Source organism: Syngnathus leptorhynchus, chromosome 21, assembly GCF_054491065.1.
Source record: "Syngnathus leptorhynchus isolate UIUO chromosome 21, UIUO_Slep, whole genome shotgun sequence".
In the NCBI taxonomy this organism is placed as follows: Eukaryota; Metazoa; Chordata; class Actinopteri; order Syngnathiformes; family Syngnathidae; genus Syngnathus; species Syngnathus leptorhynchus.
This window is the reverse complement of record NC_141215.1, coordinates 6,615,832-6,643,484: the sequence shown is the minus strand read 5'-3', so window position 1 is coordinate 6,643,484 and position 27,653 is coordinate 6,615,832. Positions and strand designations below refer to the sequence as shown.

At 54.5% G+C, this 27,653-nt stretch overlaps 2 protein-coding genes across 8 annotated transcripts; one reads left to right on the top strand and one right to left on the bottom strand.

Moving 5' to 3' along the window:
• Positions 1 to 299: 299 nt before the first annotated feature.
• abcc9 (ATP-binding cassette, sub-family C (CFTR/MRP), member 9) lies at positions 300 to 15,295 on the bottom strand. 5 transcript variants are annotated; one of them, XM_085902769.1, is made up of 42 exons: positions 14,547 to 15,295; positions 14,153 to 14,274; positions 12,318 to 12,418; positions 10,500 to 10,664; positions 10,300 to 10,441; positions 10,112 to 10,233; positions 9,869 to 10,035; positions 9,694 to 9,795; positions 9,493 to 9,633; positions 9,178 to 9,369; positions 8,488 to 8,652; positions 8,269 to 8,424; positions 8,056 to 8,190; positions 7,827 to 7,989; positions 7,710 to 7,750; positions 7,484 to 7,626; positions 7,306 to 7,414; positions 7,125 to 7,232; positions 6,318 to 6,390; positions 6,156 to 6,261; positions 5,460 to 5,561; positions 5,306 to 5,390; positions 5,148 to 5,228; positions 4,790 to 4,927; positions 4,564 to 4,689; positions 4,398 to 4,497; positions 4,267 to 4,340; positions 4,000 to 4,203; positions 3,777 to 3,928; positions 3,642 to 3,711; positions 3,426 to 3,583; positions 3,160 to 3,355; positions 2,977 to 3,090; positions 2,787 to 2,907; positions 2,597 to 2,727; positions 2,448 to 2,526; positions 2,029 to 2,137; positions 1,514 to 1,617; positions 1,308 to 1,441; positions 1,151 to 1,213; positions 889 to 1,008; positions 300 to 680 (listed from the first exon to the last, which is right to left on the bottom strand). In XM_085902769.1, exons 3-42 carry the CDS (start codon positions 12,409 to 12,411, stop codon positions 543 to 545), a joined length of 4,923 nt encoding a protein of 1,640 aa, XP_085758895.1. In that variant the 5' UTR covers positions 12,412 to 12,418; positions 14,153 to 14,274; positions 14,547 to 15,295; the 3' UTR covers positions 300 to 542. The 5 variants fall into 5 exon arrangements, with proteins under 5 accessions (XP_085758895.1, XP_085758893.1, XP_085758890.1 ...); XM_085902767.1 differs by lacking the exon at positions 889 to 1,008 and adding an exon at positions 11,120 to 11,172 and having other exon boundaries at positions 14,547 to 15,292; XM_085902764.1 differs by lacking the exon at positions 889 to 1,008 and having other exon boundaries at positions 14,547 to 15,292.
• On the top strand, positions 14,698 to 27,653 carry LOC147040446 (plexin-B2-like). Of its 3 annotated transcripts, none has more exons than XM_085902761.1 (41): positions 14,698 to 14,998; positions 16,767 to 16,827; positions 18,174 to 18,688; positions 18,766 to 19,092; positions 19,167 to 19,305; positions 19,371 to 19,516; positions 19,584 to 19,763; positions 19,827 to 19,961; positions 20,044 to 20,144; positions 20,232 to 20,358; positions 20,418 to 20,580; positions 20,684 to 20,795; positions 20,870 to 20,981; positions 21,063 to 21,164; positions 21,236 to 21,331; positions 21,644 to 21,731; positions 21,793 to 21,956; positions 22,019 to 22,167; positions 22,228 to 22,363; positions 22,434 to 22,570; positions 22,650 to 22,832; positions 22,920 to 23,031; positions 23,094 to 23,300; positions 23,376 to 23,459; positions 23,520 to 23,615; positions 23,683 to 23,819; positions 23,873 to 23,973; positions 24,037 to 24,263; positions 24,332 to 24,580; positions 24,649 to 24,795; positions 24,892 to 24,969; positions 25,038 to 25,116; positions 25,188 to 25,288; positions 25,356 to 25,437; positions 25,497 to 25,651; positions 25,715 to 25,875; positions 25,949 to 26,096; positions 26,174 to 26,238; positions 26,317 to 26,392; positions 26,473 to 26,547; positions 26,628 to 27,653. In XM_085902761.1, the coding sequence occupies exons 3-41, from the start codon at positions 18,179 to 18,181 to the stop codon at positions 26,730 to 26,732; spliced, it is 5,592 nt and encodes a 1,863-aa protein (XP_085758887.1). In that variant the 5' UTR covers positions 14,698 to 14,998; positions 16,767 to 16,827; positions 18,174 to 18,178; the 3' UTR covers positions 26,733 to 27,653. The 3 variants fall into 3 exon arrangements, with proteins under 3 accessions (XP_085758887.1, XP_085758889.1, XP_085758888.1); XM_085902762.1 differs by lacking the exon at positions 14,698 to 14,998 and adding an exon at positions 15,501 to 16,591; XM_085902763.1 differs by lacking the exon at positions 16,767 to 16,827.

The following is a 27,653-nucleotide window of genomic DNA, read 5'->3' as shown; positions in this document are numbered from 1 at the left end:
ACCCGGTAGCGCTGCTTTCCCCAAGCGTCAATTCAAAGGCACCCGGGCAATAAAACACCATCAAAAAGATGCCCGAATAAGCTCAACAACTTCCGTTTAAAGTGCTCCCTTTGACTCGAAATGTGACAAAAGTTGAGGGGAATGGGTTTTCGGTCGAGCCGCCAGGTGGCGCTATTTAGCAGCATATTGCTCACTACAAATAAGCTCCCCCCCCCCCCCCCCCGGGCCAGCAAATGTTTTGATTGGCAATAATAGTCATCAGTTTGAAAAGATTAGAAAAGGACTTTAATGCACACGACTCGGTTGCATTGTACCAATGCTGAATAGGAATCAAAGCAACACGTGATGCAGAAGGTAAGAAGTCATCTTGTGAAGAAAACAACATGCGCTCGGCCCAACATGTGTTACTGCCACACCAGAAAATGTGTTGTTACATGATACTGAAGTTCTTTTTCCTGTTTTTGGGCTCATCGTTCAGTGCCCGAGTCAAACTGAAACGTCCCAAGCATTGTGATCAACAAGTGTCACTCGCGCACGTGCGTCTACATGTCAGCCTTGACGAAGGAGGCAAACATGCCGTCCTCCTGCTCCAGAAGCGTCTCGGGCTTGTCGTACTCCAGGATGTTCCCGCGCTTCATGACGATCACCAGGTCGGCCGTCAGGATGGTGTGCACGCGGTGCTGAGGAGGGGAGGGGAGGGGAGCGGGACACACGCTGAGCAACTCAACCCACGATGTGACTCTTTGCTACTAACCAGGACCACAACCAGCCCCGGTGGCGAGAAGAAGAAGAAGAAGAAACGGAATAGAGAGAATAGGAGTGGCTGGGGTCGAGTCCACGTGGGCCGGGCCGGTCCGGTCCGGTCCGGTTCTACTTGTGTGTTCGCACTAGCACACTGAAGAGGCTCTCCTCTTGTGCTAGCAAGTTGGGACCCGAGTCACATTCCACCAAAATCCCAGAGGAGAAGACCAGCACCTGCCCAGCTTCCAGGATGGAAGAGACGCGGTGCTGAAGGGTTAGCACAGGACAGGACAGAACAGAACAGGACAGGACAGGACAGAGTGGCAAAAGCAAGTTGAAATTTTCAGAAAGCTGGAAAAGGACGCAAAGGCCAAGCAGGAAGCAACCGTGCAAAATCCACAACACTCACTGCGATGGTCACGACGGTGCGGTCGGCAAACGCCGTCATCACAACTTTCTGCAAGATGTTCTCCTGAACGCGCAAAAACACAATTTCAATGCTTCATTGTCAAGAAATGGTTGGCGCTGAGGAACTTTTGGGCGCACACGTGCAATCACGCACGCACCGTTGCCATGTCGATGGAGGCGGTGGCCTCGTCCATGATGAGGATGCTGCTCTTCCTCACAAATGCCCGAGCCAAGCAGAAGAGCTGCCTCTGCCCCACGCTGAAGTTCTCGCCGCCCTCTGTCACCACCGCATCTGCAAAACAGGACGGGCGACCCATGAGAAGGCGGCCCGGGTAAATAAAAGCAAACGCGCCGGCGTCCGTACCGAGTCCTCCCGGTAGCGCCTTGACCATGTTCTTCAGCTGCGCGATCTCCAGCGCCTCCCACAGCCGTTCGTCGTTGCACGTCCGCTCCGGATCCAGATTGAACCTGCGGAAGGTCACGCCGTTTGCAAATGCGTCAGAAACACGCCGTGAGCGGTGTGAAACACTCGACCGTTCACCCCACGCGTGCACCCACGCACGCACGCACAGTCCAAACAAACACAGCCAGGCAAAAAGTCACACGAGGTCTCTGGCCCACTTCCTGCTGCGAGAACAAGCTTCTTCGGAGCAGAGCGGTGTTCCGCAAGGCTCCATTCCGGAGCCCCTCTCAAGTGGCCCACTTGACAAGTCCGCTATATTTGGCCAACCTGATACGAACAATAGAAAGCGAATCCGCCATCCCAAAAAGATTGATCGGAAGCACTGCAGCTGCCTCCCAAAAAAAAAAACCAAAACTACAACTTAAATCAAACAGCCAGGCTGGAACGTAAACAGGAAGTGATCTGTGTGTGTAGACCTTATGGAGCCACTAAACAAAATGGGGTCTTGCAGGATGATGGACAGCCGAGACCGCAGCGTCTGCAAAGGAAGTTTGCAGATGTCGATCCCGTCGATGACGATCTTTCCTGGAGGAAAAGAAAGAGAGACACATTCCAATGTGAAAGTGGAAGACAGAATGGAAAAAGAAAATTGGTAAGGAATGCGTTTCATCTGCCAAGTGTGCGATACGCCATGATTATTGTTCAAAATTAGAAATCAAATAATGGCCAGTTGTTGACATCTCCACCACCAGCAAAATGATCTCATGTCAACAACCGTCAGGCCTTCGCGCCACTTTTCCCAAAAAAGGGAAGCTCGGAAAGCCGGGAACATTTTTCTTTTAAACACACGTCAAAACAAAAGGAGAAAAGAATGAGGAGAAGAGAGGAGACTCACCTTCAAAGATGTCCACCATGTTGAAGAAGGCCAAGGAGAGCGAGGACTTGCCGCTTCCAGTGCGGCCGCAGATTCCCACCTAGCCAGAAAAGCGAGGCGTGAGGGGAAGAAGAATGGGACCGCGAGCCATCTCCATCTGGAATAATGACCTTCTGACCCGGCTGGATGTAAGCGTTGACGTGCTTGAGCACGGGTTTGAGCATGGGGTCGTAGCGCACGCACAGGTCTTGGATCTTGATCTCTCCGTGCTCGGGCCACGTCTCCGGCATCTGAGAGGAATCTGCGGGACACCCAAATTGCTCGGAGCTTCCAAAGACCACGGGGCGGCGTCCGACTCACCCATGGATCCCTCGTAGTTCTCAGACTCGGTACCGAGGAAGCTGTTGACTTTGTTGACGGCCGCCATCTGCACCTCCAAGTCGGCCAGGTTCCTCACCACCCAATTCAAGTAGTTGGTGACCTGCACCGAAACGCAAGCAGATGTTCCTCGGATGTTCTTTGGCTTCTGTCGTCCGGTGACGAAACCAACCGTCAAGGCGTACGTGAGGGCCAAGCCCACCAGACCTCCGGACGGTTGGCCGCAACGCAAACCCCAGATGGAGGCGCCGGCCGCGGCCAGCACGATCACGGCTCCGAGGTAGTCCTGAAAGCCGGGAGAAGACATCAGCGGATGATTCTCACCACGACACCAGCAGAAGAAGGCCAGCCTCACCGTGCGGACCTCCAGCCAGCGGTTGGCGGCCGAGAGAAAGAGGTACGCCGTGTTGTTGGTGTCGGTCAGCTCCAGCATGCGTTGCTTGAAGCGGGCCTCGTGTCTGAAGGCTCTGATGGTGGTGAGACCTTCAGCCGTCTCGGAGAAATGACACAGCAGGGGAAGTTGCGTGGAGTCGTCAAGGTCCTGAAGATCTCTGGTGGGGGGGGGGGGGCAGAAAATTGGTCCCAACGCCTGCTGAAGAACCTCTGCAGCTTCTCACTCACTTGGAGGCCACCCGGAAGTACTTCTGGATGAAGTAGAAGGCCACGGCCAGGGGCACCAGGGCGATGATGAAGTAAGGCGTGATGGTGGAAATGACGCCGATGGCGGACAAGCATAGGAAGCTGGAGCGCGTCAAGGACTCCAGGGTAGGAGGAATGTGCTGGAGGACGAGCAGAGCGGATGTCAGCGAAGATCCACATTGCCCAACAAAGACGTACCTGGTCGATGATGTTTGTGTCAGCTGAGAACCTGTTGAGGATCTGCCCCAGGGGGGTGATGTCAAAAAACCTGGTAAGAGGAAAGACGGACAATGCAGTTCCCGCCAGAGAAGAACTCTGTGAAGAAGGAGCCACCTGAGAGGAGCGTGGATGATCTTGTTAAGCAGGTTGTGGTGGAGGTTGGTGGCCGCGGAGAGCCCCAAGAACTCCACGCTGAGCGAGGTGATGAGGCACAGCGCGATCCCGGCCGCGCAAAGAACTATGAACACCGTCAGGTAGAAGGAGTCCTGCAAGCGGGCCCGCTTCAGACATTGCGCAACATCTCTTGCAAATGCACCCATCGATGGCACTAGCGGACCTCTGAGTCGCCGGGGCTTTTGTTGAGCGCTCGGACCTGGCACGTCCCGTTGGCCTCCGCCACCACGGTCTGGTTGGTGCGGTTGGAGGTCCAGATGGCCAACCAGTAGTCGATGGCCATGATGACCGAGTGTTTGAGGATCTTGGAGGACATCATGAGGAAGACCATGAAGAAGCCACCCGAGGAGAGGTAGCACCAGCAGTCCTGACAATTACCAGTCATGGTGGTCAGCATGGCCAATGAAACTCAGGATCAAGATCATCTCACCTTCCACGGGACCTTGGATCTCCTGTTTGTGGTGGTGGACAGGTTGTCTTCATCTTCCTCCTCCTCTTCCTCCTCTGATAGGATGCCAAGGTGGATTGAAAGCCATCGTGGCAAACATGAAGCTCACCTACCTTCATCCTCGTCGTCCATCTGGTTTTTGGTCTCTCGGGAGTAGAAAGCTCGGCGGAGGGTCTTCCTCTCCAGGGTGGTTTGGCTGTCCTGCTCAATGTCCTGCGTGGAGCAAAGCCGTCAGAGGCTCGAGAGAGAGAGAGAGAAAAAAGGAGGCCAGAGCCCGACCTTCTCCAGCTCCTGGTCCTGCCGGTTCATGAGCGTCTTCCAGTGGTCGTAGAGCTCCACGTCGTGCGTCTGGATGTCCTTCAGAGTTCCTTCCCTCAACACGGAGCCGTCCTTCATGGCGATGATCTGAAGCAGGGGTGAGTTTGCGCTCAGGCGCCGCTCGACGGGCCACACGCGTCCGCTCGCTGGCTGGCTGGCTGGCTCGCTTAGCCGGACTCGGACTGACCCAGTCGGCGTGGATGAGGTACTGCAGCTTGTGCGTGACGAGAACCACGGTCCGCTTGTCGTCCTGCAGGAACTTGAGGATGCCGTCCTGCATCAGGTGGTCGCTCAGGTGGATGTCCAGGGCGGAGAAGGGGTCGTCCTAGGGAGAAGAAAGCTGTCGCCGTGACAACGGGCACGTTTTCCCAACGCGGCGTCGTCACCGCTTAACCTCGCCCGGATGACGGAGGATCGGAATCAAGCGGAGTTGCCGTCGCCGCGGCGACGGGATAACAAACACGTGGCGGGCGGGCGTCGCTTCCGTCTGACGCCATCTAATTGCTCTAATGCGATTACGCCGCTTGAGTTTTGTGACGCCTCACCAGGAAGACGATGTTGGTGTTCTGGTAGAGCGCTCGAGCCACGCAGATCCTCTGGCGCTGCCCGCCGCTCAGATTGATGCCCTGGCGGGAAAGCAGACGTTGGAGCAAACGCGGGTCGACGTGCGAGCAAAGTCGGAGCGGAGCGGAGGGAGGCTCACTCGTTCCCCGATCTCCGTTTGGTCTCCGAAGGGAAGCAGGTCGATGTCCAGCTGGAGAGAGCAGGCGTCGATCACCGCCTTGTACCTGACGTGGCAAAATCCGGAATCCATCAAAAAGCTCTTGGCCCCAGCGCCGCTTTTTCTCCAATGTCACCTCTGCTTGTTGAAGGGGCTCCCGAAGGTGATGTTGTCCTCCACCGTGGCGTTGAGCAGCCACGACTTCTGGGTGGCGTAGGCCACCGAGTAGCGGTTCTTGCTATGGACACAGCAAAAACAAGAGTGAGGACAATCAAGCTTCGCCCGGGGAGGGAAGGAAGGAGGGAGGGAGAAGAACATGAAGTTGGCAAAAAGCAGCTGGCTTCGGGTTCATGAGTGTTAAGGATGCCATCATGCTGAAAACACAATGTGTAGCGGCCACTTCACTCAAGGAGCACAAAATGAGTCTCCAACTTAAAAAAGAAAGTCAAATGAAAATGATAAAAAGAAAATGTTCTCCAGCAATGATGATTCAAGGAGCCAAAACACTATGATTCTGATGATGTCACAGGAGGTCTGTCCGCTACCTTGCGGCTTGGTCGCCGGCCTCGCCCTCCGCCGCCTCCAGGTGGCTGTCAAAGGCAGCACTTTAGCGTGAGCTAACAACACATGCTAACATGCTACATGCGGTCGTTTAAGGAAACGTTTCCGTGGTGACAGTTCATGACCTTAAAAACGGATCAAGTGAGATGCCGACGCAAGTTCCGGAGGAAGAAAAGTACCTGAACGGCCCCTGGCAGAACCTCTCGCTATCGGTAAGGACGTCAGAAGCTGGTGCAAAGAAAAGCGTCCCACGCCAGCCAACCAGACTTACTTGCTCCAGTGGACGCGTCCGCCGATGCTCTGCATCTCGCCCAGCATGGCGAGCAGCAGCGACGACTTCCCGCAGCCCACCTGGCCCACGATCATGGTCAGCTGACCTGAAAAGCGCAACGTTGGCCACCATCGGCGTCAAGGTCAGCGACGACCACGTCACCTGTCGGGATGCGGATGTTGATGTCGCTCAACGTAGACAGGTTGCTTCCCCAGGTGAAGCATCCGTTGCTCACCTGAAAAGAGGATTTTTCGTCACGCTCTGCCACGGACGGCTAAGCTAACGGCTAATCCCAAAACAGATTGCCCGCCCGCCCGCCCGTCCGATGATCTGGCAGGCCGCTTCCCGGCGCTCACATTCCTCTCCTCTGTTTGGTTTATTTGTTCCCGTTAAGTTTATTTTATCAGAGCGTCCCCCCCCCCCCCTCCCTCTCAGCGCGACACCGGCCCACGAGCGCCATCTCCGCTGGAACATGTCGGGTCGCGAGAACCTTCCGTCATCATGGCTCGTTGAAGGCTGAGTTGAGTCGTTTGTGAGTAAATGAAAGCGGATCGGAAGGTTTCCGTACGTGACTTGTGCTGCGTGAAATGAACGAGGCCGTCTAATGTCAAACGCAAGAACAGGAAGCGACAGCGGCGTCGCAAAGACCAAGCGGGCTTTTCCCACTGTAGTTGACCTCGACCCAGGTTAATACCTTCGGGACCGAGCTGGAAAAGTCCAGACTCCATCACGTCTGTCAAGTTCTGAGTCGGCCGGACTAATGAGCGGGCCATCGCCCCGCGGGGATGCGACAGGAAGCGTCGCCTTAAGTGAGGCCGCTCTCGGGGCAAGACGTTCTCGTGTGAATCGACCGCTTCCTCGGGAGTCACGTCGTCGTGATAACAAACATCTGCTCCAGATCTTGGCTACGTTGCAGTTTGGATGAAAGCGGCTCAGACCAAAGAAAAAGGTGCCGGAATCAAATCTGACCTTGACGGCCACGTCTTCCGTCTCGCTGGGTCTCATCTGCCGCCTGGACGGCTGCTCGTAGTTGTCCATCTGGTAGCGGAGAGGCTGCTTCCTGTTGATGGCTTTGGTCTTCAGCCAGACAAAGGCAAGTTAGCTTGTTAGCAAGTTAGCAGCTCTGCGGCGGCGAGTCGGGAATACTCGCCCCTCCGGGGTGCTTCTTGGCCGCCTCGGACGGGACGGACACCTCGCCGTTCCTCCAGCTGTCGTCTCCGATCTCGTCGCTTTGGAGGAACTCGCCCAGCTTCTGGACACTGCGGAAAAAGATGAAAAAAAAGGTTTCCGCCTGCCTCCTTAGGGATTTCTGGCGGGGGCGGCCTCACCTGATGAGCGCCTTGACGGCAAAGCGGACCACGGTGGACAGCAGGAAGAGCGGCGTGACCAGGATGTTGAAGAGCGCCAGAGTAGCAAAGGCCTCGGCGGGACTCGGACCCGTGTTGGTGATGAAGTAATGCATGACGAAGGTCTGCGAGGAGGTTCTCGGACATTTAGAAGGTTCCGGCCACCGGTCGCCGCGATTCGTTTGATGATTTGCGGGTAGGGGCTTACCGCCAGGACGGCGGCGATGGGAATGGCGGCGTTCATGAAGACTGCACAAGGACACAAGAGCACGATAGCAAGGGCATTCCAACAACAACGACAACATCTTTTCCACCGTCTTCTCACTGGACATGGAAGTGTAGAAGGCAAAGGTCTTGAGGCTGGTCAGCTCTTTGCCTCGCGTCTCCTCCACGCTGTCGCAGAAGATGTTCTCCCAAGCGTAGAGCTTCAGCAGCTTGATGCCCTTCAAGATCTCCGAGGTCTTCTTCAGCCTGTCGGTGGAGTGCTCCTGCAAAAACACAACTCTTGGCGGCCGGTTCCCACGTCGGAAGCGGGGAGAAGAACGCTCGCTCACCAGGGTGCTCTTTTGCATGTCGGCCAGCTTGGTGGCAATGAGGTACTGAACCGGAGCCAGAAGAACAATGACGGACGCGCCCACTAAGGCACTCCAGCCAAGCAGGTAGTAAAGAAGAATGACTCCCATCACGATCTGGTGGAACAACAACAACAACAACAACAAAAAATGCTCATAGCGGTTGCTTCAAAATGGCAGACTCGGTGATGATACCTGCACAGGCATGGCCCACAGATTGGGACATAGGAAGAGAAACCACATCAGCTGATTGGTCTCTATGGCAACCAGGTTGTTGATCTGGCCTAGCGTCATTTCGCCCATGGACATGTTCGAAGTGGACAGACGCAGGATCTTGTTGTAAATCATGGCCTTGGAGGAAGAAGAAAAGGGCTGAGCAGTGAGCCGTGCGGCACCCCGCAAACAACGCCTCACCAGCAGGGCTCCGCGCAGGTTGATGCCGGTTTCGATGGTGACGTAGTAGGACGCCTGCAGGAAGGTCCTCTGCAGCACCAGCGCCAGGAAGAGCAGGACGGCGAGAACCGACGTGTTCTGGAGCAGCTCGGTGAACAGCATGTGGTGGACGCCCAAGTATCTCTCCTACACACACACACACACACACACACACGTAGCTGTACCTAATGGTGTGTCTCAATCCAAACGACATCCAAACATCTGCCCTTCAGCTGTGACAACAAGCGAGCGCTCGGCGGGTGCTCGTCAACAGACCTCAGAGCTGCGAGGCAGACGAGTGACCCGCTAGGCCACCGCTCCCAAGGGCAAAATATTTCCCAGAGAGTCTTGTGATCACACCCAGTGAGTCATTGACTGGACGGCGGGACCACCCGACCAGCCATCATTCACGCAAAATTGCCATAATCACATCAAGTCGTGTCAACACGCTAAGTGATTTGTCGGAATTATTCCAGTGTGAAAAACCAGCACAAAAACGCCGTCACCTTGACAACATTGAGATTTTTCCACCTTTAGCCAATCGCCCTTTGGGGATCGGAACCCTTGACGACCAAATGGGTTTCTCGGACGGCCGCCGTGAGAAAAAGGTAGCGCCATCTGCTGGACACGCTAAGTACAACTCCACTCCATCGAAGCAGGCGCCTCACTCACCCTTTTGTCGGAAGCGGAGCCGCCGTCTCCCTCCAGCGTGAGGTTCTTGACAATGCCCGAGATGCAGAGCGGGCCGGCGAAGCCCAGCAGGTCGGCCAGGTAGCGGAAGGTGCTGCTGAGCAAGATGGGTCGCCCGAACGCCCGATACATGGAGCGCCAGATGGACGGCGCCCGCTCCGGGTTCTCGGCCGTCTGCGGAAGAAGACGTGGAGCTGACCATCTGCTAGCTTCACGCTAGCTAACTCATCATGGGAACCGCCATCGACCGGCTCACCAATAACTGTTATTTGATTTGAACAGTCGTGCAGAACTCACCCTCTGGTCCTCGTAGGCGTCTTTGAGTTGCAGGTAGTTGGTGAGAGCTCGCATGGCGATGGGCAGTTTGCCGATCTTCTTCAGCTCGATGGGTCTCTTGTGGGCCCCCGTGATCAGGGGGTTCATCCACCAATACGTCGCCTAGCAACGGAGGCGGAGCTCCAGCTCAGAGTGAAGCGGGCTATCGGCCTGTCCTCTTACCTTTGAGAGTAAGTTGACGAAGGGCTGCAGGAAGCGGACCCCCAGATCCTGCAAGTCTTCGGGGGGCTTCACCTTCTGAGGGTTGGCGAAGAAGACGTACTTCTGCCGGGACCCACATAAAACTCAGCCATCTTGCACTTGAGCCTACCTTCCATCATTTGGTCGACGGAGTCACCCTGATCCTGATCACGTTGACCTCGACGGCCATGAGCAGGCCGTAGAGCAGCACCAGCAGCGCCGTGATGCAGACTCTCAGCTGGTGGACGTCCACCTTGTCCTCGGCAAACTTCCACAGCTTGATGGATTTGGTGATGAAGGCCAGCACCCAGTAGATGAACAGCACTGTGGACGACAATCGGAGTGCGCTTTGGACAAACTTGTCGTCGAACTATTTCTATCGTTGTCGTGCAAATCTCACCCAGGAGAAGTTTGGGGAAGTTGGAGGTCTCAATGTTGTGGTAGTACACCACCGAGGTGGTGGCCGCCACAAATCCCATGAAGGCTGGCATGAAGAGGTGCAGGTGGTTGGTGTCCATCGTCCTACGGTCAGGTGCAAACGCAACACGGCATCACACGAAATACGGGGGGGACGGAGAGTCAACTCACTTGTTGGACACCACGCCCTCGGCAAACTCGCAGACGTGAACAAAGAGCAGCGAGAAGGTGAGGATCCATCGCAGGTTGTGTCCCGGGAAGTGCAGCCACGTGTTGTGATGGATTTGCACCTTGGAGCTCTGACTTCCCCATCCTGACAAACACATCAGTGAGCACCACGTCTTGGGTGTGCTGATGTCGCGTGTTCTCACCGATGAAGAGGATGGGGAAGGTGATGAAGAGCAGGAAGACATGAGGCACCAGGTTGAGGGCGTCCACGAAGCAGCCGTTGTTCAGCACGCCGCTCTCCACGTTGTAGCCGGTCTCGTTCTCGCCGCAAAACGACAAGCCCATGGCCGCGCTTCTTCGCCCGCCGTCTGACAACCGCAACGTGAAGAAGAAATGGCCAGCTGACAAGTGGCCAAGCAAACATGGCAGCCACTTAGCAGTGCTCTACGGCTATTCTTCCTTCGGGAACATTTGAGCATTGAACCTCCCCCCCACTCATAAGATGTAATCATATATCATAGATGTCATATTTATAGTGTCAGAATCCAATCAAATGAAGTTAAAAATCGAGTTGTTTCATTCTTGTGAGGGCAAAAGTGAGCGTTAAAGACACTTGACACGCTCCCCCATATGGGACGCAAATATCGACGTCCACTTCTAATGTGCCAAACATAGTCCAACTCGTTGAATTGGTCGCTGGTGACGTCATATTGATGTCATAGTTGCGTGAATAAGTCAATGATAGATAACCCGCGCACGCAACTTACAAGTCTTAACTTTTTGTCCCAGTGAGAAAAGTGGCAATGAAAAGTCCAAGGTTTACCTCAACAAGATGACAGAAGTCTCGCAATCCTTACGGACAAATTTTCATTCCTGCTGGAGGACAAATGAAAAATAAGATTGAAAGAAAGAAAGAAAAAAAGGAGAAAAAGATGTTGTGGTGTGAGTGAGCTGACCGGGGAGAATAAAGTTGATTATTTTTAGACGCGCGCCAGGATCAGCTGCTCGGCATTCTGACGCGCGTTTCTTCGATGGAATGCACACACGCTACTTCCGGTCATTTCCAAAATAAAACGTCTGCCTGCATAGCAAAAAGACTCTCCCAAACTTGATCTTTTTTTTTTGCGCTGGCAATCTCAAATAGAACATTCTCACACATCACTCTAAAATGTGCACTTGAGTTGTGCGCGTGGGCGATAAAAGTGACGTATGACCCCTCAGAAATGCGTCACTGACGGACACTTTAATATGAAGGCAGCGCTTTTTTAACTTCCACTTAAGTTGGCTTTAACTCCTGCTACCTTGACGCAATCGACGATCAGATTTCCAAAACTTTACGACTGGGAGGGAGGTGGTTGTGTTGCGTGTCCAATGCAAATGCAATGGAAAGGAGGATCGCTCACTTGTTGGCAGCTCAACAAATGTTAATTGGTGCATTTGGAAAAAAAAAAAAATCAGATTTCATCAATAATAGTATGATTGAGAAATCTAGAACAGAAACCACAACGATGCAATTGATTGTACTATTTCATTTAGACATCTATGACGCCATCGTGGAATTTGGTTTCAATGAGCGTTATAGCTGGACACAGTGCAAACTCCATTCCGAAATATGTTCATTTGATGAATAATTATACAGCAAATATTGTATGTGTTGGAATAAAGGTTGTATTGGGCATGCGTTCAACGAGAGGAAAGCTCCAAACTGTGTTGACATTTTAAATTGTCCCGCTTGTTAGCATCACTCACTTTCGGAGAGCATCCTACATTCAATCCACATTTTGCACAAAAGCAGGTTTACAAAAGTCTCATTTTAAGGCCGATGATATATAAACCTTCTAATGACAAAAATATTTTTTTGGGGGGGTCTATCGAGAAATGCATTATCCCGTCATGACGACACGACTCTTATATCGATCGTTTGGTCGATGAAGCTTGGTATGGAGCAGTTTGCATTTTCCGACTGTCGTCATGAGAAGCAGAGGTGGGACATACACGGCGGGGGGGGGGACGACACTCACCCGGGGTCAGAAGCAGCTTTTGGCACTCGATGCAGTACTGCCAATGGGGGATTCCGACGTCTTTAAGGTGATGATGAACACCGGAAATAGCCATAAATTGCCTGTAGGTGCATCAGAATCCACAATCATCTCATATTCATAAAAAGAATGGACGCAAAAACATCAGTAACGTTTACCATTTTTTGACTGCATATTTCTACACAACCAATGTGAACATATTGCAAATTACGGCGCTAATGTGTCGTACAAGCCACTGCAGGACGGGGGCGCTGTCAAACAAAAGAATAAATGGCACTCAATTGAAAAGAGATATCCTGCATCATACAAGACATGATATCATGGAGACATATAGTAGTGGAGTATTATGCATAGTCTTAAATGTAGTCCTTTTATAGGATTGAATGTGGAAGCATCATAAACCGATTACCACGTTCATGTTGTTGCCATGGAAACATCCTAACCGGGAGGATAAAGACACTGGAAAACATCCGCGCGGGATTAAGAATACTCTCAATTGCCCCCAGTCATTTCAAGAGGCCGTGTGTGTGCGCGCGCACACAATTTGATCATCTCCCTTGGGTGTGACAAATAGTACTCCCACTCAGCCACTCCTCTTCTTCTGTTTACACACGCACACAGCGCATACAAGTTGAATTCACATCCTCAGGATGATTTAAAAATAGATTAACAATGAGTTCTTCGATGAATTTGCATCTTCTTTATTTGTCGTGCATGCGTGTTTACTCGAAGTCGGCAGTGTGAGAAAAGTTGAAGCCTGCCTGACCAATTGCCCTCGCGCAGGAAGTGGTGGACATCCCCAGCAACACACACACACACACACACACACACACACACACACACACACACACACACACACACACACACACACACACACACACACACACACACACACACACACACGCACACGCACACGCACACACACACACACACACACACACACCCGCAGCGCACAACACACAACACACACAAACGCATTTATGTTTTTTCGTCCATGCTGCAATGACCTCAAAACGGACCTTTTCCCCACTCCTGTTATAAACAAATGACGAGCTGGAGATATGCGGTCGTTGAACCACTAGAGGGCGACAAATGCATCCTTTGGGGATCATCATGTCTTCTACTTCCCACTAGAGGGCGACATAGACCAACATTTGGTGTTGGTCTTGTTTGGAGTCGTATTTCCAAATTCCATGTGTGTGTTTAGCCATTGCACTTGTTCATATTTGAAGCAGGTTTTACTTTGTGTCAGGTTTAACACGATATGCCATCAAAGGAATTTGTTTGAGCTCCACTAGTAGTGCAGCCTGAGAAAGCATAAATATGAATCATAATCCATGCAATAATACTTCCCTACCATTTAGCCTCAGTCTAATGTGTTGACGAGTATTTATTCAAAGCATTGGACCACGGTAATCCCATTTAAATGCAGCTTCATTATGAACATTTCATTGAATCCATTTCCATGATGGATTATATCACCGAGTCCACTGCTTTTCCAACACACGCGCAAATTGAGGTGTGCGTGCCTGCATCCATCTAATTTACATGCTCATGAATTATTCATAAGTGACACCTTGCGCACACATACACACCCCTCTGCTGTGGGCAGTGTTCTAATGAGGTGTTGGAAGTTTTTTTTAGAGGAGCTGCCCTCAGGGCCAGCAGCTTTCCATACCTCTCATTTGCACTCGGAACAGGTTAGATTGGAGTTTTGCGAGGTCAGGGTTAGGTCAATTCTTGACTGGGATCCTGATGTTGACCCTTTGAACTCTGTCTGATCATGGAGCAAAGGGGGGGGGGGGTCTACTCCATACCTTGTTCCCTGAACACGTGCATGTGTTCAAAACAGAGTCTTCTTCTCTGCCTTCCCAGCAACACGGAAGCGTTAGAAAGCAAGATTTCTCCTCGCGCTAATTCTCCAACAACAAAGGCTCCTCTGTGTGCAAAGAAAGGCCCAATTAGCAGCGGGGGGGGCGCAGCACGCTTGCTTAAGTGGCTTTGACAGAAGCAGCCAGGCCAAAACGCCACTGAAAATGCTCACAGCAAAGAAAAAAAAAACGGATTTAGAAATCTCTTTTTGCAAAATGCTTTCAAATTCAAACATTCAGCCTGAATGTAATTAAGCTTTGCATTAAACCAATCGTTTGTAAAACTATCACGAGTTCAGCAAGTGACGAGTATTTTCATGGAGTAAATCAACCAACTCACCGCCGACTAGAGCGCGGCGCAACAGAGGCGTTCTCTGTTCCAAGATGGCCGACCAGTGGCGACGCCGCCTGAAGGCACCTTGACAGACGCGCGAGGGCGCTCCAGCTGGGGGAGGAGGAAGAGGAGGAGGAAGAGGAGGATGCTTCTTCTTCATCTCAATTCCAATTCCAATTCCACACACTCGCTCAGCAGTTGGCTTGCCGTCCACAAGAGCAAGAACCGAACCGAACCGAATCGAACCGAACAGAAGCAAACGCTCCTCACCCACCCGGGAGCTGCCAAGTTACACCACGCGCGCGACTACTCGCTTTATTTCTCACTTTTTCTGTTTTCCTGGGAATGTCGTTGAAGTTGTTTCAGCGCAGGAGGATGTGAGCACTTTTCTCTTTGACATCTTTTGGAAGTAGCTAAACCACGGGACGGGACGGGACGGGACGGCGGTGCCTTCGAAGGTAAGTCATCAGGCTTTGTCCAGTAAATAGTCGGGCTCCTTCTCAAGCGCCGCGTCCGCGAGCACTGTGGCGAGTTTCCCCGTACTCCAACCACAAATCATGCTATTTAGTGTCCAACCGGACTTCGCCGTGGGACGGTCGACTCGCCGAACCAAACTTTAGCTGATCCACCAACTAGCGAGAGATTGGGAATTTCCGGCATGCGTTTGACCTTCTGAACTGCATTGTGCGAGTGTTTTTCAAGCACTTTTCAGACAGGTGCTGCTACTTTGAAGGCAAGGAGAAGCGGCGGCGGCGGCTGCGGCTGCGGCGGCTGCTGCCTTTCGTTTGTTTGTTTTTGCCTGCGATCTCTTGTGGTGTGAACTTCGGCACGAATGCCGATGGCTTTGCTTTGGGTTATGTGCAGCACGCCAAGCTGGAGGTACAGGCGCCTTGCTTGCTGTTTAACCAGGCGACCTAGATGCGTGCGTTTTTCTCCCCCCCCCCTCCCCATCAAGCCGATCTGGCACGAGGGGACGAGTGGAATGTGTCTGGGACCAATCAGTACGCAGAACATCTGGAGCCTCTCACAGGCTCCGTGGGCTGATCCCGTTGAGCAAGTCTGCAAAGAGAAAGCCAACACCTCACTTGATTGCACCACTCCACATCGCTCAATAAAATCCTTAAAAGAGCAGCAAGTTGTCACGTAGTCCCAAAACCCCCAAAATGGATAGGAATGTGAGCCAGATAAGGACTGTCCTTTTTGCTCTGATGGGTGACCACATGTGAACCAATCTGGTGATGTGCTGTCAAATGTGAAGATGTGGCTTTTAGGATTGGCTGTCAATTTCGTAAAGACTGAGTCATGAGAAAATGTGGTTTGAATTTGTGACTTGTCGGCAAGTGAGTTGCTGGACCGGTGCGGTAGGAGGCCTTCCCTCCTCCCTCCCAAATGTACTTTATGTTTTTCTTTTTTGAGGTGAGTCATGCGATGACAATTCGGCATCCAGCAGTTGTTTTTGTCTTTGTGACAAGATGAGGAAAATGATGCAAGACGGAACACTGACAACTTTTGTCACACAGGAAGCCAGCGGGCAGCAAGGTCGCCGAGGTCAGAGGACGGCTCCCGCTCCCGCTTTGCTTCCACAACGCCGCTTTGACTGGATGCCACGCTAGTTAGCATTGGCGTGCTACTAGTTCAGCGCTAGGAGAATTTTTAGAATGGCTACACGTTGGCCCTTAGCACAGAAAAGGGCAGTGTGAGTCTTTGTGTGTTTGCACATTAGTGGCGTGTGTGTGCGTGTGTGTTTGTCCCTTATTTGGTTTTCCTGCAAATGTTCAAAGGTCGTGTTTGCATGTGAGGAGACTTGCCTCGTGACCTTCAACCCCATCCTAGTGTGGCTATGTTTTTCAAGGCCAACTTTTGGTTGTAAACGCAAGCGCGCGTTTGAGGCGCTTGGCTAACGTGATGTCTTCAAGCTGTTTTTTGGGGGGGAAAAAAAGAAGCTAGGAGCACTTTGGCCTCTTAAGTTGAGCCATGTGTGATGTCAGCGAGCGGATGGCGCTTTGAGATACTCGCCGCATCTTTTGAAGCGCTGCCGAGCTGCCAATAATGTGAGTTGGCGACATCTTAAACGCTGGCGCTGAGCGGCAACTCAAACTATGATGTCAACATTCCAAAATGGCCCCCCTCCCAAATCGGACAAAAGTAGTGCTTTGCTACCATCTTGTTGACCAGAATGAATGCGCTTGAGAAAATCTGACTCTCTTTTCCGTTTGTGTGCGTCAGGAAGGGGAGGGGCTGAGTCACTTGATGTCCTCGGAGCTCATCCCGCCCCAAAAGTGAGCAGGTGAGCGGGATTTATTTTTCAACAAGTCTCCCCCGCGTCCTTAAATAGTCATTTTTTTTTCTTCTGGCGCAGCTTTTTTTTTTTTTTTTTTTTTTCCTTCCCTTTTTTTTTTTTTTTTTTTCTTTTCTCTTGCCTGTCACGTCTCGCCAGGATCACTTTTCACTTTGGCCCACAGAAGGTTCCCATAGCTGTTTGAACCCAAGAGTTTCACTTCGATAAAGTAGTGCTTTGCCGCTCTATTTGTTTTCTTTTCCCGTTAGTCCAAACATGCACCGGCTCGTGCGCGGCTCAGCAGCTGACAAGTTGAAAGTGGCGTGTCAGCAAAAAAAGCATTTTTTTTTGTGAACGCTTGTCTCATCCCAAGCGAGTGAGTCAGCCACCAGCCAGCCAGCCAGCAAGCGAGCGCTGTGATCTGCGTGTGTCCCGCCGCCGGCTGCCAACAGGCATTAAAGCGTGTCGGCATGGGCTAATGCGCATTTGTGCGCGTGTGTCATTTGCAAAACGTTCCCACAAGATCCTCGGCTCTGCGGACCTCCTCCGCGTCGCTTGTCAGCTGCCGTCAATGCAAACGTCGGGTTGGGGGGGGGGCAGCCCGCCATGCCTGGCCATGCCTCGCCATGCCTGGCTGTGTTCATTATGTAAATTGCTCATTAGTATGTCGCCCACATGGAACGCACGCGGGCTGCAGAATGAGGGCAGGAAAAGTTTTGGTCAGAAACTCCTGCCTTTTTGAAGCCATGGGAAGGCGCGGCAAAGTTCTCCGTGCAACAAGCCCCCCTCACCCACCCCACCCGGGTCGTGACCTCCCAAAGAGGCTCCCTCAGGAAGTTGTTGACGGCCATCCACGCAGGAAGTGGACTTCCTCTCCCCGCTGTCATCCCGGGCGAGCGCATTCCGCAAGGATTTTGCAGAAACCTCGTTGCTTTTTTTTTTTTTCCTTGCTTCTTGCGCTTTTTATCTGCGAGTGGCAAATCATCCAAAAATGCAACCATTTTTATTCCAAGTGATACAAGAGCATAGATGGAAAGATAAGTTGGCTCCAGTTTGATGGCGATGTCGTCAGTGTCTGGCCCTCTTTGTGCCGCTGGCTGGCTCGCCTCTTTGTGCCGGCCCGGCCCGGCCCGGCCGTTCCCCGCCGGCACCATTGTGTCCGTCCTCTGTCGGGTTTTACTTTCACGCGCTCGTCGTTTTCTTCGGACAAATGAGTCCTCGCGTGTTGAAGATTTCCTGCTCCGACTTGAAATTTTGCCTGGTCGTCAATTGTTGTAACGCAAGCGGCTCTAAGAAAGAACCTTGCGGGACACCGCAAGTTCAATGGGATCTCCTGTCTGTTTATCTTTGAGCAGCTGCGATGGCGCGCCGCTGGGCGTGGCCGTTCCTGGTCACCGCGGCGAGCGTGCTCCTCTGCGTCTCCCGCGCCAAGAACCCCGAGTTCCACTCTGACACGCTCATCGACAACGTGGTCCAAGACCCCCGCACGGGGCGGCTGTACGCGGGCGCCGTCAACGCCCTCTACCAGCTGTCGGCCGACCTTCTGGTGGAAGCCCGCGTGGAGACGGGACCCCGGCGGGACAACCGGCAGTGCACGCCGCCCGTGACGGACACCTGCGAGGACGCGGCCGAGACGGACAACCACAACAAGCTTCTCCTGGTGCACGGCGCCGAGGACAGGCTGGTGGTGTGCGGCAGCGTTTACAGGGGCATCTGCTCGCTGCACAACCTCAGCAACGTGGAGCACGTCATCTACTTCAGCGACAACAAAGGCGAGAAGTCCTACGTGGTGAGCACCGAGGAAAGCGTCTCGGTGGTGGGCGTCATGTCCTACTTCACCAAGGAGAGAGACAACTTCACCGTCTTCCTGGTGAGGAGCCACTCGGGTCAAATTCTTTGGCAAGCGGCCGGCCGCCTGAATGCTCCTCCCGCCCGCCCCGATGCTAGGTCGCTAAAGGCTACGGCAGCCACGACAGCACCAAGCTGATCTCCACGCGCATCCTGCGGGACTACGGCGAATGGAACATCTTCGAGAACATCATCGACGCCTCGGCCGTGCAGGCCAACCCCTTTGTGCTGCGCTACCTGCACGACTTTCGCTTCGCCTTTAAGGACGGCGCTTTCGTCTACTTCCTGTTCTCGCGCACGCTGGGCGTGCAGGACACCAAGAACTTCACCTTCATCTCGCGGATGTGCGAGGACGACCAGAGTTACTACTCCTACACGGAGCTGCAGCTCAACTGCAGCGCTGACAACCACTTCAATAAAGTTCAGGTATTTGGCTTCTTTTGAAAAAGTGAGTTCACAGTCCCGTCGATGGTTTCTTTGGCCGCCACGTTCTCCCGCAGGCCGCCTACGTGACGACACCGGGCGAGGTTTTGGCTCAGAATCTGACGCGGTCGGGCAAGTACGGACACATCCTGGCTTCCGACAAGGTTCTCTTTGTCACCTTCACTTCTGACGAAGACCCGAGCACCTCGGCCATGTGTAGGTGTCCTTTTTTGCTCGGCAAAGTGGCGCTACCGTGGGCAACTTGAGTGTCGTTTTGCCAGGCATGTACCCTCTGCGCGCCATCAACACCAAGCTGCTGGAGATCATCGGCGCCTGCTACAGCGACGGCGGCCTCATCCACGACAGTCCGGCCGTCTACTCGCCGTACTCCACCAAGTCGGGCGGTCTGTGCAGCGGCAGCAATCAGGTAAGCCTTGGGAGAGGTCGCGCTTTGACACGTTGTCATTTATTTGATCTTTTTTCGCCGACCTCAGCACAATATGGTGGCCAAGTACAAGTGCGGCGCCGAGTTCCTGCCGTCGCCGCTGGCCGGCAAAGCCGACGTGGCGCTGGTGGCCGAGCCCTCCCTGATCCGCAAGGGCGTCGTGACCGCCGTGGCCGTTTCCGTGGAGATGGGCCACGCCGTGGCCTTCCTGGGCACGGCCAACGGAGAAGTACGTCGCACTGGATTTGTCTTCCATCCACAAAAGAAACACTTTGCCGTTTTTTTTCTCCAGGTGCTCAAGTTGCATCTGTCGGCCCACCCGGAGCTATACGGGCGGGCGTCCAACGAAGTGACGGGCGACAAAGTCAACAAGGACCTGCTGCTGGATTCTCAGCTGCAGCACTTGTACATCGCCAGCGGAAAGAAGGTGCTCCGTGCATTTGGCCCCTCCGTCGTCGGTGACAACCAACCAACCAACATTGGTCTTTATTGCTGGCTGGTGAATTTAGATGTCCAAGGTTCCCGTGCAGTCGTGCCACCTGAAGACGGACTGTCAGTCCTGCGTGTCCCTCAAGGATCCCTACTGCGGCTGGTGTGTTTTGGAGGGAAGGTAGGTCAAAGCCCTTTAGCATAGCGCCTCAGCGCCTTAGCGCCTTAGCTTGGCGCTTTAGCTTAGCGCCTGGCTCGTCCGTGGCAGGTGCACCAGGCAGCAGGAGTGCGGCAGGTCGTCGGTGGAGAACACGTGGCTGTGGTCGCCCAATCAGCAGTGCGTGGAGATTCGGGCCTTCGACCCGCCGAGCCTCAGCTGCCACAAGACGCAGCAGGTAAGGCCGTATTTTGACTGGGCAAAGCCGCCGAGCGACCGTGGCTTGTCCTTCCCCAGGTGGACATCAGCGTGCCGGCGCTGCCGCGGCTCCGGCAGACGGACGGGCTCCGCTGCCTCTTCAACGGGTCCCTCAGCGGCGCCGTGGTGATGGGCAGCCCGGCCGTCGTCATCTGTTCCCTGCCGGACCCCGCCGACATCCCGCCCACCCCCGAGCATCAAGGTAAGCGGGGCGCTCTTTCTCAGAAAATGAGTTTGGAAGTGAAAGAACCTTGAGGGACACCAGCAGATGTTGGCTTATGCCACGCATTTGCCCGTGTGTTCAGACTACGTGTCCATCCCCGTGCAAATTGTGGTGAACGACAAGATCGTGGTGACGTCGGGACGATATCGCTTCTACAACTGTTCGGCGACGGTCCGGAAGAATCCCAACACGCCGTGAGCCCACTCGCAAACGCAGCCGCCCGTTTGTCTTTTTTTTTTTTGTGGTTGAACGCGTCCGTGCCTTTCAGGTGCATCTCGTGCGTGACCAGCGAGTGGGGCTGCCAGTGGAACGCTCGAGAGCACCGATGCAGCGACACGGACGGCGCGGCGGACGCCGGCCACATTATCAAACCTCAACAGGTTGGACCTACCTACCTTCCTTCCTTTGCAACGGCGTGCGAGCCAATCTGACCTTGTTGTTTTTGCGCCGGTCGGTCCAAGCCGGAGCGGTGTCCTCAGTTCCAGTCTCCGGAGCCGCTGCTGATCCCCGTGGGCTTCGAGGTGCCCATCAGCTTCCGGGGAAGCAACCTGGACATCTACTCGGTGAGGACGCCGCTCGTTTGACCGAAACGGCTCGAGCTTTGCCGAGGATTAAAAATGGATGTCGCCGTCAGGGCCGCAAATTCGTGATGGGCACGGAGCTGATGAAGGAAACGGAGGAGGAGGTGATGCAGGAGCCCGGCTCCAACTTTCGATTTCGAGGATACGAGGTAACGACCTCCCGAAGTTCTTCTGCTTTTATTTCAACTTGCTCTCTGTTGACGTTCGTATTTCCAGAGTCTATTTACTTTTCATCCGGCACCGCAATGCTTCGAATAACTAATAGGCTTGAAAAATGAAAAGGGATGCGACAGCGCCCCCTGCAGGCTGACTCGAGTCTAAGCTCTTTTCTTCACCGTCGTGCAAACGGCTCTTTGACTTTTTTGGGGGGGGGGGGGGTTTGCTGTTATTCCGTTTTGATTCCTTTGGGAGAAAATGGCGAGTCATCAATGGTCTCTGTATTTCCCATTGCGCGTGCGCAGTTTTCCTACAGCAAACAGCAGGAGGTGAACGTTTCCTTCCACGTCATCGAACGGGACACCAAGCGCAAGATTGACAGCACGCTCACAGGTGAGGGAGGCGGGAAAATGTCGCCGCCGCCGCCTTCAACGTGTCTTTGCGTGTTTGACAGTGACGGTGTACAACTGCTCGGTGTCTCGAGCCGACTGCAGCCTGTGCAAGCACGCCGACACCAAGTACCAGTGCGTGTGGTGCGCCGCCTCGCGGGCCTGCGTCTACCGCCACTTGTGTCCGGCGCCGCCGCCCGCCTTATGCCCCGCCCCCCAGATTACCGACGTAAGACCAGGCCTTGACCCTTCCCTGTGCTCTTTGATTGGGACGCTTCTTGGGCTTTTCAGATCGTCCCTCGCTTCGGGCCGCTGAACGGCAGCATCTCGGTGACCGTCAGAGGTTCCAACATGGGCATCGAGCAGGCCGACGTCAAGCGCATCAGCGTGGCCGGCGTGGAGTGTCGCCACCTGCGAGACAAATACTCTGTCTCCACCAGGTACGGATGGACAGGAAAGCTCCTCGCCCTACATTTTAGCATCTTGGCTTTTGCCGTCAGCGTGGTGTGCGAGATCGGGCCGGCCAAGCGCACGCCCCCGTCCGACCTGCCGGTGGAGTCCAGCAACAGCGGCGTGGTGGAGGTTGAGGTGGACGGAGGGCGCACGGGAAGGTCTCAGGTGCTCTTCACCTATCGGGTGAGTCCACCGGGTCGCCGTCTCGTGGTCGTCCGCGCAGAGTAGAAAGCCGCCGTCCCTTTTTGTACAGGACCCCAAGCCGGACACGGTGCATCCCGCCAAAGGCCCGGCGGCCGGCGGCACCGTGGTCACCATCGGCGGGCGAGACCTGGACACGGCCTCCCGAGAAGATGTCACCGTCTCGGTGGGCGGAGTCCCCTGTCGAGTGTGAGCCGCCCGTCGAGAAAGGAAGTTTGGAGAAGCTTGGACGTGAAAGCGGCAAAATCCACCTTTGCTTCCCCTTCAGCCTGTCCTTCGGCGACATCATCACGTGTAAGACGGGAAAGTACCGCGGGCCCAAGGTTCCGTCCGACCCGCTGGCGGTGAAGGTGAACTACGGGCGCAACACCAGCAAGGAGGTGGCGGCGGCCTTCCAGTACGCCGACAACCCCAAGATCGCCGACTACTCGCCCAAGTCCAGCTTCGTGTGGTGAGCGCCTCGGACGCCGTCCGTCCGTCCGGCTTTGTGCGCAAAAGTTTGCGTGAGCTTTTGTCGCTCTCTCTCTCGCTCGCTCAGCGGCGGGCGGCGCATCGTGGTGACGGGGAGCGGCTTCCATCTGATCCAGAGGGCCACGTTGAAGGCGGTGCCCGTCGCCGATGACTTCTCGCAGGACAACGCCACCGTGGAGGTAGTAACCCGACGTGGAGCGTCCCCCGTCTCGGCGTGGGTGCCTGAAGCGTTTGTCTGTAGTTTGCCCAGGAGTCGCTGAGCAAGAACGACAGCGTGCTGGAGTTCCTGTCGCCGGCGGTGATCTGGAGCGACAGCCGCTCGCTGCGCACCGTCCTGCTGCTGGACAACGCCGAGGAGGAGCTCAAGGCCTTCAGCTACCACCCCGACCCCACCTTCAACGAGCTCCCCAAGACCGTCATCGCCGAGACCAGCGTCATCATCGTCACCGTGAGTCGGCGCTCGTCCTCCTTTGCGGTCGGTCCGTCGTTGACGCGGCCGGCGCCCCCCTTCTGGCGAGCGCAGGGTCGAGGCTTCGCCAAGGCCATGACGGCGCTGGAGGCGCAGGCCTTCGTCGGGGACGCCTTCTGCAACGTCAGCATCCTTCAGGTAAGGAGCCCATTTGCGCCATCTGGACATGCGATGACGCCCCCTTGTGGACACCGACAGGACGACAAGTTGATCCTGGACGCGCCGTCGTCTCAGCCCCGCGCTCGCTCTAAACGCCAACGGCGAGATGCCGCCAACGACCCTCTGGAGCTGGTGGTAAGCGCTCGCTCGCTCGCTCGCTATGCCTTTGGACGTGCTGCCCGCGTGACGCGTCCTCGTCCAGGTGAAGTTCGGTCACGGCGAGTGGGTGGTGGGCTCCGTCTACTATGCGTGGAAGGACGACATCCCCCTGGCCATCATCATCCCCGCCGTGGTGGTGCCCATGCTGCTCTTCATCGCCGTGTCCGTCTACTGCTACAGGTTAGAGCGCCGCTGCCACCGGCCGGCGGGCGACTCACTTCCTCTCGCCCCAGGAGGAAGAGTCAGCAGGCCGAGCGCGAGTACGAGAAGGTCAAGCATCAGCTGGAGAATCTGGAGGAGAGCGTGAGGGATCGCTGCAAGAAGGAGTTCACAGGTGGGCTCCAAACACGTGAGGTGACGTTGAGAAGCGAGAGAAAATGACCTCGCGGTCTTTCAGACCTGATGATGGAGATGGAGGACCAGACGAGCGAGCTGAGCGAAGCGCGCATCCCCTTCCTGGACTACAAGACGTACACGGACCGCAACCTCTTCCTGCCCTCCAAGGACGGCGCCGCCTCGGTGCTGGCGGGCCGCGTGCGCTTCCCGGAGTCCCGCAGGGCCATCGTCACGCAGGCCCTCAACCAGTTCTCCAACCTGCTCAACAGCAAGCCCTTCCTCATCAATGTCAGTCCCACTCCCCGTTTGCCTCTGGAGCAGTTTTGGAGCCGCTTTTCTTGATCTTCCGTCTGTAGTTCATCCACACGCTGGAGAAGCAGCCGGACTTCAACGCGCGCGCCCGCGGCGATTTTGCCTCCCTCCTGACGGTGGCGCTGCACGGCAAGCTGGTCTACTACACCGACATCACCAGGACCCTCCTCCTGGAGCTCATCGACGAGCACGTGCACAACAAGAACCCCAAGCTCATGCTCAGGAGGTCTGAGACGGTGGTGGAGAGGATGTTGTGCAACTGGATGTCCGTCTGTCTCTACCAGTTCCTCAGGGTGAAGCAGACGCACGCAATTTGCGTTAGCATAGCCGCTTGACACGGCGCATGTTTGGCGTGTTGCAGGACAGCGCCGGCGAGCCGCTGTACAAACTGTTGAAGGCGCTCAAGCACCAGGTGGAGAAAGGACCCGTGGACGCCAAGGTCAAGAAGGCCAAATACACGCTCAACGACACCGGGCTGTTGGGAGACGACGTGGAGTATTCCGTACTGGTCAGTCACCAAACATTGGCCACTAGCTCAATGCTAACGTATCCAGCGAAACCAAGCTAATGGAAGTTAGCGTAAGCTTTGTTTGTTTGTTTTTAGACCCTGCAGGTGCTGGTGCACGGCGAAGGTCCAGATGTGACGCCGGTGAAGGTTCTGAACTGTGATACCATTTCTCAGGTGCTCCATTCGATCTTCTGCTTCATTTGATTGGCTCCTTACTTTTCATTGACGGACTTTTTGCACAGGTGAAGGAGAAGATCATCGATCAAGTGTACAGGAATCTTCCGTACTCGCAGAGGCCAAAAGTGGAGAGCGTGGCGCTCGGTAATCTCATTGATGGATCGATCGATCGATCGATCGATTGCTGAGCGGCGTTTTTGATGTTTACGGTCCAGAGTGGCGTCCCGGCTCCACCGGTCAGATTCTGTCCGACCTTGACCTGACGTCACAGAAGGAAGGACGCTGGAAGAGACTCAACACTCTGGCTCACTACAACGTAAGAATATCGGCGACGATGTCATCACGCCACCCGAGCGATGACATCACGTGCGTGCTCCCGGCAGGTTCGGGACAACGCCACGCTGGTTCTGTCCAAGGTTTTGCACACGCAGTCCTTCCACCAGCGCCCGGACAACTTTGAAGAACGTAAGCGTGCGCCTGCGCTTCTCCATGGGAGTGGCTAACCGACCGTGTGACGGCGCTAGGGAACGCCCTGCTGCCGGAGGACGACAACACCTTCCACCTGGTGCGGGCGCCCGACGAGCTGGACGAGGTCAAGTCCAAGCGAGGCAGCGTGAAGGACAAGTCCATGACCAAAGCCATCACGGAGATTTACCTGACCCGCCTGCTCTCCGTCAAGGTGCGGAACCCGAGCCGATGCTTGCGCTGGCTGGCTGGCTAACGCCGGACCGCGCCTGTGCAGGGCACGCTGCAGCAGTTTGTGGACGACTTCTTCCGCAGCGTTCTGTGCTCCAGCGCCGCCGTCCCGCCTCCCGTCAAGTACTTCTTCGACTTCCTGGACGAGCAGGCGCTGCGGCACGACAACGTGGACGAGGAGACGCTGCACATCTGGAAGACCAACAGGTGGCGCCGCCGGCTCGCCACAAACTCGGGCCGGGCCGGGCCGGGCCGCCTTTAACCGTGAGCTCGCCCTCAGCCTGCCGCTGCGCTTTTGGGTGAACATCTTGCGCAACCCCCACTTCGTCTTTGACGTGCACGTGAACGAGGTGGTGGACGCCTCGCTGCACGTCATCGCCCAGACCTTCATGGACGCCTGCACCAAGAGCGAGCACAAACTCAGCCGGGTACGTGGCGCGGCGCCGCTGCAAAGCTCCATCTTGGCAGCTTGTCGACATCCGCTTGCGTTTGGCCCTCTCTCTAGGAGTCGCCGAGCAACAAGCTGCTCTACGCCAAGGAGATCTCCACCTACAAGAAGATGGTGGACGAGTGAGTCACAAAAAGAGCTCACACACACACACACACACACACACACACACATTAATGTTCCACATTTGTCTTGGGCAGTTACTACAAAGGAATCCGGCAGATGGTTCCCGTCAGCGACCAGGACATGAACACATACCTTGCTGAGGTGTCCAGGGTACGGACGCGCGCCTGCGCCTGCGCGTATTGATGTGACAGTGCGCGCATGTGTGTGTATGTGTGTGTGTGTGTGTGCAGCAACACACGGACGAGCTGAACACGCAGCTGGCCTTGCACGAACTGTACCAGTACGCCAGCAAATACTACGACGCGGTGAGAAGCAACGTTGCTCTGCCTCGGCTTCCGCTGCCGGCGTCTCGGAAGCTTTAACGCCTTTCCCGATTCTCTGGCAGATCATCGGGTCCCTGGACGAAGACCCGGCCGCCCAGACCCGCCAGCTGACGCTACGACTGCAGCAGATCGCCGCCGCCCTGGAGAACAAAGTGACGGATCTTTGAAAAGTCTGAAGGAAAACTCATGAAGATATTTTGGACCAATCATGTTAGTTTTGATCCTGCGTGCGAGGCGAGGCGAGGCGCCCGCCTTCCCTCATCAAGCGTGACCATGCCTCGGACTGGAAAACACGCTATGTTGAATCGAGACTGAATCGTGATCTTTTTTCACGTGCACTTTTCTTTATTTTATATGAATCGACTCTGTGGTACTTTTTTGTTTTCTTTATCTTTGAAATGTGACACTTTGAAGGTTTTCTTGGTCGGTTCTGATATTCAGACGCATTTAGGAGCTCTCGACACGCATTTGTTAGCTTTTCTAGGGCTGCTCAAAGCAAATTAAGTTACACGGAACCTCAGACTTACAAGCACGCATTTTGTGGCCACAAAACATCGTCTTTCATATTCTGCAGCCTCACGGACTTGATTTAGGTGAGCGGAATGGTTTTTTTTTTTTTTTGCCACCATGGAGTGCCTTCAAGTGGAGCTGGCGACTTTCTCTCGAATGTGTTTGTGACCCGTTGGAGTCATTTTGAGGCTGTGAATGTCATAGAAGAAAGCGGTACGGACGTGTCTGGGTGAAGAGCACGCTCGCAGACGTGACGGATGGACATTAGATTGTAAGCTGTGCACAAAATCCAGATGACTTGTATTTTCATGGGCAACTTCACTTTGTAATGAAGGTGCGCTCTGTTTGTTTGCTTTTTTTGTGAGCACAAAACAGTATTTTCTGGCCACAATTTGTTCATTAGCGCAAGTGACTATTTGGAGTGCAATGGCCACAATTTGTATTTCATCCGCTTTGCTCCCTGATGACTTGTTTAGGGAACAAAAGTGTTTGGATGGGCCAAATGGCCACAAGATGTTCGTTCTTCCACTTGTAGGCTCCAAATCTCCAATGAAATAAAAATGTTTATGTTGACGTGA